Genomic DNA, 10,996 nt, shown 5'->3' with positions numbered 1-10,996 from the left:
TTACAAGGTCACCCCACAGCAGCCACATGTGGAGTGGGACTTCCAGGGGGGTCAAATAGAAGTACTTGGAGATGGGGCAATAGATAAGCCAAGGAGTGAGGGCAGAAAACCTGCGATTCACAGGGACAAGCAGGCATCACCACTTTACTGTACCACCTGCATCACCAACCTTCTCTGAGATCCCAGGTCTCCCTCCAGGCAGTGCTCACCCTCTGGTGTGGTCCCAGGCCCAGGGATGCTGGAGCATTCACTGGCTGCAGCAGTGCCCATGCAGGTTTCCATCTGTGAAGGATTCATACAAAAAGTCCCCTTCCAGCACAGAAGCTTCAACCACTACCTCCTCCCACTGCCCCAGGTTTCTGGCACATTCTCTCTTCCTAGCTAACCTAAATAATCTTGTTATCATCATCTGTTCCCCTCCTCTTTGAGCTCATTAGGGCTTTTAGAGAACACTGGCTCCTACTAAACCTGACCAACCCACCATTAACCTCATTCCATGCCAAGAAATGGCTCTTACTTTTGACTCCAATTCCCATAGCTTCTATCTCCAGGAGGACTCTACCCCTCACCCTTGAGGTGACCAAGTTTCTTTAATAGCCTCTTGTGAGGGACTTTATCAAAAGCCTTTTGAAAGCTAAATAAAATTCTTTGCACTGTATTTCTCCTTTCCCCAGGATTTTCTTAGCACATTTAAAGGCTCCTGACAGTCTATGGCTGAGAAAAGCTTTCACTTTTTAAGATTATTTCCTGCTCCTACGCAGCAAAGCTCTCATTTTGCCTCCTAAATTGGGCCAGCAAGCATGCACAGCTCTGGTTTGGTTTCCTGAAGCAGCTCTTGTTGAATTTCCATGTTGCTCTTGGCACGGCGTTTGCCTCAGTGCTGCATTGTCACACTGCAGTGAGCAGGTAAAGCTGCAAGGCTTGGGGAAGGAGCCCTGAGCTGCTGTGGTGCTGTCCCTGGAGTGGACAATCCCACTGCCTGCTGTCCTGTGCAGGGCTCCAGGCCTCAGGTCACCACACAGATTCAGGGGTGCTGCTTGAGGGTACAGTTACATCAGCCCTGCCTGAAACAAGCAAGCAAGACTGCTGGGCTGGAGCAGGGTAGTCCAGAGTGGATAAAGAATTGTGTCCCACAAGAAACATGAGAGGCATAATAAATAAATTGCACTGGGGTGGCTCAATTTTCCCTCCTGTTCTCACCCACTCACCCATGTAGCTCCATCAGGTCTCAGGCAGGGATAATCTGAGCTTGGCAGATCCTAGGTCTGAAACTCAAAAACACTGCTCTCTGTACACATAAGCCCATCACCACTGAGAGCACCTGCTCAGTTGTGCATCAACAGCAGGACACCTACAAAGCATGTCCAAGGCAGCACCAGATGATTAAGCCTGTCCACACCCACTGTGCCCACTGCTCCTGCTTAAAGCCCATAGGAACACAAGCTGCAGTCTGGCTCAACTATTAGCAGCCTTTGGCCCAGAGCTACAAAGCTGCTTGCTCTGACCAGACCTCCACCCTTACCTCATCAGGAAGAGCCTCCCCTTCAAGTCTTGAATGGAAAAGTGCTTTAGAGCTTCAGAGATGTTCCGAGTCACTGGCAAAGACAGTGGCTGTGGCTCGCTCTGGAGCTCACCTCATCGTGCCACAGTCTCCAGTGGGGACAGGTCTGGACCAAAGGGAAGCCATCAGCAGAGCAGGCTTCAGGCCTCTGCACAGCAGCCTGGCCAGAGCACCCAGCAACAGTGCATGCCAGGCTTTGAGAATCTGCCAACACCAGGGTGAGGCAGCCCAGAAGACACTTCTCCAACTGAGAGATGGAAATTTTTCTGTAGATAGCTTGGCTCATTCTGAAAATGGATATCTATAAATGCTCTGCAACACATCTACCAAGAACGGGCCTCAAGATTCTTCCAGGAATCATGCAGGGAAAGGGAAGAAATGATGTCAGGCTGAGATGAAGCAGGTTTTTTTTTCCAGGTTCTGTTTTAGTTTGTTTTCAAGCAGAGCAATAAACAGCTCTGTCTAGACCTGCATTGCCTTGTCAGTCCATCTGAGACATTGCTCTTCTGGCTCCCAACTGCCAGCACATCCTCAGGCCCCTCCAAGGCAAGGCAATACAAGGATGCATGAAACCTTCCTTGCCATACAAGGGAATCCCATTTTTCAGGCTGCTCTCCTGTCAGATCAGGGATGTGGTTGGCTTGGGGCAGGTTTTAGAGCCTCATTAACACTCAGCAATGAGGCCTGGCAGCAGCTGATTTGATTTAAGGTTCATTTCCAGGCTGTGATTTAAGGGAAGATTTGCTTAATGTTCTCTAACAGACTCTTCTGACTGGGAACTTGAGTGCTGCCTAATGACAGACTTATTTATTGTAATGTCTTAGCAGCACAGAATCTAGAGGAGCTGGGCAGGAGCACAGCAGCTGCTGGCAGGTGCTCAGACAGCAGTGGAAACATCCCTCTCACCACAGTGGTAACGATATGCATTCCTCTATTCAGAAGAGCCAGATACTGCAACCCTCTTCTGCATCAAGGGGTCGGCACGACAGACCACTCTCTGCCCAAGATGTACAGTGCTGCACCTCTACACACATTTTTACACAGGATAGGTGAAATGCTCCTCTTTCTCCTTACTGCAGTACTTGAATGATGGGAAATGAAGAGGTGCTTGCTCATCTCCAGACTGGTTAAAATGCAATTTTAATTTTAATTTGCAAGCAAGAGTCCCAAATGCACCTCCTTGTTTCCCAGTACTGGACTTTCAACTCACAGGCTCAGTCTGCTTTCCTCCTGGGAAGGGGGTGGTCATCATCTGACATTTGTATGCTGCCTAGAGCTTCTGAGATGGATGGATCTATCCCCAAAACCAAACACAGAAAAAACCATCACACAAATGAAGACAGGAGGTCGAGCAAGGGTTTGTCATATTTTAATGACATTGATCTTTGGTGTTTCCCTCGTTAGCACTCACACTCTCCCCGTACTTCCTCCACAAGCCTGCTAGGGATGGAGAGTTACAAACGAAAAGGAAAATCACATTTGAGACTAAAAACAAAGTATCAGAGCCTTGACTTCTCCACTAGAAACTACATGTACAAGGTCAAGATTTCACATGCAACACCTTACATCACAGACCCATACCTCACACCGTGGCCTGGAGCTGAAAGAGATTTCCTGCCCCCTGCCAAGGAGGTGCAGCTCAGTCCTGGCACCATGAAACCACTGGGGTGGCTCATTCGTGTTAATATTGGCACAGCTTAGAACATCCTTGTGTGAACTGCATCCTGACTAGAGAGCAGTAGCCCTTGTTCCTCTACTCATCCATACGGCATCTCTGCTTCGGTTCCTGCCAAGTCCTAAACTATAAAAAGGAAAGATCCCACCTGTGAGCATATCCTGAGCCATGCATGTTCTGGTGAAGCCCAGTTCTTCCCAGAAAAGACCACAGCATAGGCAGGACTGGCCTCAGAACACCACACTCTGGGGGAGCAGTGCTGTGCCATGGAGAGGGACTGTGGCATGGAAGACTCCCCCACTTCAGCAACAGAACTGGAGCATCATGCCTGGATTTGCTCAGTACTGCCTGTCTCCAGAAGGATGCTGCAGGCCCCTTTCCCTTTCTTCACTCTACTAATCAGCTTCATGGATATAAAAGGGCAGGGGAAAGGAAAAAGGCTTTACAAAGGATGACACACAAAGTTGCAGGGCTTAGCTCAGGGGATGCCACGGGGCTTCAAAATTTGGCTGATGTGCAGCACGTATGGTTTGTATTCCTGTTAATTCTTCAGCAGAGGGAATGTTGGAAGTTAAGTACGCTTTCTTCCCCATGGCTTCCCTTGCAATTATTATCCTTTCCCCCATCACCCAGGATAGAGAAGCCCTCTGAACCAACAGCATCCTGTTAGAACCACCCATCCCTACTCTTCCAGCTCCTGGCCAGCTGTGAGGTACAGGTCTCTGCTGAGCAGTACAAGGGTAGCACCAACACACAACTCAATCTCTACCTGTTCCGCGACTCCCCACTGGTGCTGTCATTACTATAGAAGTTGGTACTGTCAGGAAGATGGTTATTATTAGTTAGGTCACTGTATTCAATTGGTCCCTCGGTGTCCATGGAGGACTGGGCCTGCTCTGGCAGGTCCAGGTCACCAGCGCTTTGTCCTTCACTCCCGCTAGGGGCTGTCCGCGGGCTCAGGCCATGCTCCGGCAGCTGCACAGACTCTGACAGGATCCGTCCCTCCAGCTCTGTGCCCAGCTGCTGAGAGGTGGACTGCTGTGCTGACGTGCCCTCAGCTCCAGTGGGCTCTGTGCCAGTCTGAGAGCTGCGGTGGATCCGGTGGCTCACAATGATGTTGTTGCCAAAGCCGCCCATGGACGCCATGGTGGTGCTCTGCTCCCGCTGAACTACGGCAGTCATGCCACCTTCTGCCATCAGCCTTTGAATCCTACTCAGGGCATCCTCCCCACTGGCCCCATATTCTGGACCTTCACCTGCAAAAGAAAGCAGAAGCAACTCTAGTGCACAAGGCAAACTACGACACAAAATAAAGCATGCTGAGTAGTTGCTTCATGAAGTGTGCATGTACTGAGACAGAAAACAGCTTTTATTTCAGAGGGAGCCCAGTATTTTATTTTCATAACTTTCCACTTGGTTAAGTGTCAAACAAAAGCACTGAATTCTGTCATGAAAATCTTGCCCGCTTCCACAAGTAACCCTTCACAGACTTGCATGTCCAAGCCTTGGAAAAGCAGCTCTTATTTGGCCATAAAGATGGGGGAAATGGTGGTAGTCAAAGAGGCAGGATGCTTTATCACAGCTATAGAGACAATCCTGCCACAGGAAGAGAAACCTCAGTTTGCACTTCTATAAACCAAACATTTCACCCATGGTGTTAAAGAACCCTATGGCTTTTCCTACTTCACCTGCTTGAGAAGTAGGCAGATGACACAATGGCCAATGTCCCCAGTGTCGATCTAGAGAGAACATAAGAAGTTGGCCAACAGCAGACAGCAGCTACAGAACATGATCTTCCACATTAGCTACGATTTAGTGTGTAGGCTCCTGCCTCCCTTGACTGATAATATCTTTCGAGGAATAAAAAAACCATCTCAAGACCTACAGTGTTTGTCTACTCTTATCTTCCCTTTATAGTCAGGTTGTAGTGAGCTCTGAGAGAATCATCATCAGATACCTTGGTTGCTCAAGATTACCTGAGAATAAAATCTCACAAAAGAATTGTCAATAATGCAGGAGATAAAATCACCATGACAGGGAAGTTCATCCCAGTTTAGTTTCTCAGCATCCTCCTTTTGCTACAAACCCTACCCGGAGCATTTGGGGAGAACAATCTGTAATAATAAACTGCTAGAAACATTCCACAGTGGGATCCTGCTGAGTCTTATTAAAGAAATAAATCTCACTCCCACCTCTATGAAGCTATCACAGTGCTGATTTGAGGAGAAAGCCGTGAGCTCTCCTGGCACCAAGAAAATGAGCACAAATGTCAACAAGGCTAGATGTAGGGAGGAATTAAAACACAATAAAAAACAAAATGCCACACTGACTAGGAAAACAAAAACACTTGGGGCTGTGGAGCTTAATATCTTTATCCATGATTTGGATGAGGGGATTCAAGTGCACCCTCAGTAAGTTCACAGATGACAGTAAGTTGGTTGGGAGTGTTGATCTGCTGGGGGGTAGAAAGGGTCTGAGGAGGGATCTGGACAGGCTGGGTCATGGACAAAGGCATGAGCAGTTCAACAATGTGCCCTTGGGTCACAACAATGCCATGCAGCACTACAGGCTGAGGGAAGAGGGGCTGGAAAGCTGCTCAGCAGAAAAGGACCTGGGGGTGCTGGTTAACAGCAGCTGAACATGATCCAGCAGTGTCCAGGTGGTCAAGAAGGCCAATGGCATCCTGGCCTGTATCAGCAGTAGTGTGGCCAGCAGGACCAGGGTAGTGATTGTCTCCCTGTACTCAGCACTGGTGAGGCCACTCCTTGAACCCCGTGCCAAGTTTTGGACCCCTCACTACAAGAAAGGACATTGAGGTACTGGAGCACATCCAAAGGAGGGCAATGGAGGTATTGAAGGAATGGCCTGGAGAACAAGCTGTAAGAAGAGCAGTTGAGGGAGCTGGGGGTGTTTAGCCTGGAGAAAAGCAGGCTCAGGGGAGACCTTATCACTCTCTACAACTACCCGAAGGGAGGTTACAGCCAGGTAGCAGTCAAACTCTTCTCCCAGTTAACCAGCAACAGAATAAGAGGAAACAGCCTCAAGCCACACCAGGGGAGGTTCAGGTTGGACATTAGAAAGAATTTTTTCACTGAGATTGTGGCTACTCATTTTAACTGCTCAGGAAAATGGTGGAGTCACAATTCCTGGAACTGAAGAAATGACTGGACATGGCACTTAGTGCTGTAGTTTAGTTATCTAGTGGTGTTCAGTTAAAGGTTGGGATTTGATGATCTTGGAGGTGTTCTCCAACCTAAATGATTATATGATCATGTATGATGCAGGAAAGGCTGTGGACGTTGTCCATTTGGACTTCAGCAAGGCCTTTGACACTATTTCCCACAGCACACTCCTGGAAAAGCTGCAGCCCATGGCTTGGACAGGAGCACTCTGTGCTGGGTTAAGAACTGTCTGGATGGCCAGGCCCAGAGAGTGGTGGTGAACAGTGCTGCATCCAGCTGGTGGCCAGTCAGCTCAGGGGTCTGTGCTGGGGGCAGTTCTGATCAATATTTTTATTGACAACATGGATGAGGGTATTGAGTCTTTCATTAGTAAATTTGCAGATGACACTAAGCTGGGAGCATGTGTTGATCTGTTGGAAGGGAGGAGGGCTCTGCAGAGAGACTTGGGACGGTTGGATGGATGGGCAAAGTCCAATAAGATGAAGTTTAATAAGTCCAAATGCCGAGTCCTGCATCTTGGCCACTAAAACCCCCTGCAACATTACAGGCTGGGGACAGTGTGGCTGGACAGTGCCCAGGAGGAAAGGGACCTGGGGGTGCTGGTCACAGCCCGCTGAACATGAGCCAGCAGTGTGCCCTGGTGGCCAAGAAGGCCAATGGCCCCTGGCCTGTATCAGGAATGGTGTGGCCAGCAGGAGCAGGGAGGTCATTCTTCCCCTGTACTGGGCACTGGTGAGGCCACACCTGGAGTGCTGTGTCCAGTTCTGGGCCCCTCAGTTTGTGAAGGATGTTGAGACGCTTGAGCGCATCCAGAGGAGGGCAAGAAGGCTGGTGAGGAGCCTGGAACACAAACCCTTTGAGGAATGGCTGTGTATCCAGCATAAGAGCTAAGATACTCAACGAAGTCCATACCATGCCACTGTAGAGATGTCATGCAGTCCGTCAGTGACAGCTTATTCCCTTTTCTCATGGGCTCAGTGGTACTTGCATCAGGCACTACCAGCTCCCCCACCATTGGACAAAGTTAATCTCATCCTCAAGTGAGTCTGCTGACATACTGCCCTGCTGTAGAAATGTCATGGACATTAAGGGCAAATTTAAATCTCATCAGTAGAGTAAGTAGGTTTCTGCCAGGAATGTAGTTAATCTGCTACATCCACTATAACTATCTATCCCCTTGATTAGAGCATCAGTGGGATCACAGAAACACCTGTAACCACATGAGAATCTGCAACATGGCCTTAGAGGAGTGAGTAAGAATAACCCTTGGACAGAGCCCGACACACAGCTCTAGCAGAGGAATCCTGTTCAGGATGTGCCTGATGTATGAATTAGGATGTGGCTGATGCATGAACTAGGAACTTGGCTGACCAGTACAAAGACTGGGGATAGAGGCAGCTATTATACTGGAAACTCCAATGTGAAAAACATGCATGCCAAGGGATATTGAAACATTAATCATGAGCAGAACTAAGTGGAAGGTTTGAGAAGCATGGTTTTGGATTCAGACACTTCCTTCTGAGGGCACAGTCATACTTCATTACCATCTGGCTGGGCCAGAGAGGAAGTTTAAGAAAGTCAAGATTTTCAACCTGGTCTAGAGATGTGCCAGACAGTGCTATCTACACAAGTCCTGAAACAGCAGGTACTGTGCTCTTGACAGATTGCTTACTATAAACCAGTCCAGTACAGAAGCACTGGAACAGCAAAACAGCAAGGACTCCCAGCCAGCCAATGCTCCACTGCATCACAAACGTGTTTCACCACAGCACTCCTTGCTCTTCCCTGCCCCTAAGTTACCATATGCCATGGCTGAATTTCCAATTGAGGCATCTGCTTGCTCAGAAGATAGGCATGGGCTGATGCCACATCAGGAATCAGCAAGGCCTTCAGATACCAGAGCTACAGCAATGTTGGAAATTCCCAGCCCATCAAGAGCCAAAAGTGAGCCTCACCATTCAATCAGCCAACAAACACCTCTGCTTTGGGGACCGTCCTCCCCTTATTCCTCTCAGGTTTCAACGATGGCTTTGGCTGACTAGCTCAGGGCAAAGCTTGCTGTGGCATTTGCCTTGAGCTGAGCTACAGCACAGATTCACACACAGCCCATTTCTACTGCCTGGTGACTCCCACACACTTTCTTTCACCAGGCTGCCAATGCAGACTACATTAGTACTCTGAGCAAGTGAAATAAGCTGACTTCCATTTGGTGAAGGTTCAGGGTGGGCACACAGGCACTTACCCAAAACAACAGCAATGCTGTAAACCACACACATTTCAGCTTGCTGCAGTGCTGTGCTCCTACAAATGTTTTCAACTGTAACCAGTGACCTTTCCAGAGGTCCAAACACCCATCTATTCCAAACACAGAATAAAACTTTACTCTTGAGAGCAATTATCCAAAATACCAGGGGATTCCTGTCAATGTAGCTGTCTCAAACATTTAACTAAATAATCCCTAGCTAATGCATCTGTTTTAAAAAGTCCTCTATGCTACTCCAGCAAGACAAGAATTTGATGCAAAAAACTACACAGGCAAAACATGTTGCAAGCTTTTGATGGAGTTGGCCATAAGGCAGGATATGTATACGTGGACTCTGAAGTACTTAACGCGAGTACAAGTTGTCTATCTCTGGGCATGGATGGCACACTCCTGATGAAATGCAAAGTCCACAGAAGCAAGGATGAGATCAGACTCCCCTGTATCTGTGCAATATACTGACATTGCTCTTGAATTTTCTTCTGTTTTCAACCTTCTTCTTTCTAAAACCAGCAGTATTTAGGAACCATGTTTGCAAACAAAGCTTCAAAATTAGAACTAACAGTAAGCACTGCAGAGATATCTAAGTCTTCAGAGAACATGAAATAATAGCTCTGAGGTGTGAGCTGACCCACTAATTCAGATGCTCAAAGATAAAAATGTCAGCATTTTTACATTAATTCACTCCTTGCATAAGAATAGAAAAGGGAGGGATACACCGCAGTATAACCAGCTATGAATAATCATATCTCCCTTAATGCCGCAAGAAATACTACTAGTTACTTTTCTTTCCAACCAAGCCCAGAAACATGTTCACACTTCCTTTCTGAGGAATTTAATCCAAACAACTCCACAGAACTCAGAAAAGACACAACTGCTTTAACTTGTAAAAATTTTCTTAACAGTATCTCACCTTGGCTATTCACATGAGTGAAACTTATTTTTGTAATGAGAATTTAAAAGTAGCCCACATAATTTAATCCCAAGAGACCCGAGTACTTGAAGTAGATCACGCCGTAAAGGCTTGCATAGTACATACTTCTAGAACCTAAGTCTATTTTTTAGGTAGTGGTTCTCAGAGGATTTTAAAGAGAAACCAAAATTTGCAGTTCTATAGGACATATGACACAGATTTTACAGATGGACGGGCAGATGAAAGGCTAAGGGATCTACCCACGTTTCTACTTGGAGAATGAAAGGCAGATCTGGAAGCTGATCCCTGGTGTCCCAGTTCCCATTTCCACACTAATTGCACAAAAGTCACATCACATCTGACAACAGCATTGCAAGAACGTGTTCAGCTAACATAAAACAACATGTTTCTTCTTGTTAGCATTCATGAGGCTCGGCTGGGGACAGAGTATTCCTGCCCAAGCAGCCCCTCGACACGTGTTCCTAATGTCTCAGATTAAATAAGTTACATCACATGCAGGCACACTGATTGCTTCTAAGTGCTCCTTAGGCATCCTTGGGATGCTTTGCTTTTATCAGGAAAGTTTTGCTTTCGTGTGCTGTCTTTTCACTACCAACGGTTTGAAAAGACTGGATCTCACAAACCCAAGCCTTCATTTTACAACCTTCTTCCCTCTCAAATCTGCTGCAACCTCTGAAAGCAGTTGGAACGAATGGAAATTTGTACTGGCTGGTGAGAAACACTTCAACCCAACAAGTTAAAAACTGTATATGGCATGACAGTAGTCAGTATGTTGCTCCCCCAAAGACAGGCAAAGTAGCAATCCCCTGACAGCAAATATTCTGATGGCTACAATTTCAGTAACTCATAACATGTGCCTACCTGCACAGCACCCACTGAGCTAGCTACCTGAATTTTAAGCCCCAAAGACAATGCAGATGATAGGAAATGAGATGACAATTGTTTTTCAGTTATTTGTTGTTGTTGTTTTTTTCCTCTTTAACATCTGGATTACCTAAAAAGATATATTGATATACTCTCAACAGCTGAGGACAGCATGGACCCACTATCAAACAAGTGCCCTGCAGCTCTGCAGAGGTCCCTCTCCCCCAGCCTACAGTAGCTCTGGCACAACTGCAGACCCTACAGTTATTGCCCCCCATGCACTGTACTCCAAAGATACAACAGCCTGAACAAGTGGCAGCCACAGCCCGACCCAGTCTGGACCAGGAATTACAATTTCTAAAGGTTAAAGCTTTGGGCTATTTTATCTCATTAGGAATTTTTGTTGGGTTTTAAGTGAGATTCAATTTGCCAGCTGAATACAGATCCTACTCCCATCGTGCCTGTCTATTTGCAAGAAAAACATAGTATAACGCCCAACAGATTGTTTCTAATTAAGGGT

At 47.1% G+C, this 10,996-nt stretch overlaps 1 protein-coding gene across 4 annotated transcripts in view; it reads right to left on the bottom strand.

The window, feature by feature from the left end:
- Positions 1 to 2,908: 2,908 nt before the first annotated feature.
- Positions 2,909 to 10,996, bottom strand: part of AMBRA1 (autophagy and beclin 1 regulator 1) — a 129,027-nt gene continuing 120,939 nt past the window's right edge. For all 4 annotated transcript variants that reach the window (XM_015631382.2, XM_015631383.2, XM_015631384.2 and 1 more), the window contains one exon: positions 2,909 to 4,492. In XM_015631382.2, coding sequence (XP_015486868.1) covers positions 4,002 to 4,492 — 491 coding nt within the window. In that variant the 3' untranslated portion in view covers positions 2,909 to 4,001. The remainder of the gene's footprint in view (positions 4,493 to 10,996) is intronic.

The sequence above is a fragment of the Parus major genome, chromosome 5 (genome assembly GCF_001522545.3).
Source record: "Parus major isolate Abel chromosome 5, Parus_major1.1, whole genome shotgun sequence".
Lineage (NCBI taxonomy): Eukaryota > Metazoa > Chordata > Aves > Passeriformes > Paridae > Parus > Parus major.
The sequence above is the reverse complement of the archived record's forward strand: the minus strand, read 5'-3'. Positions and strand labels throughout refer to the sequence as shown.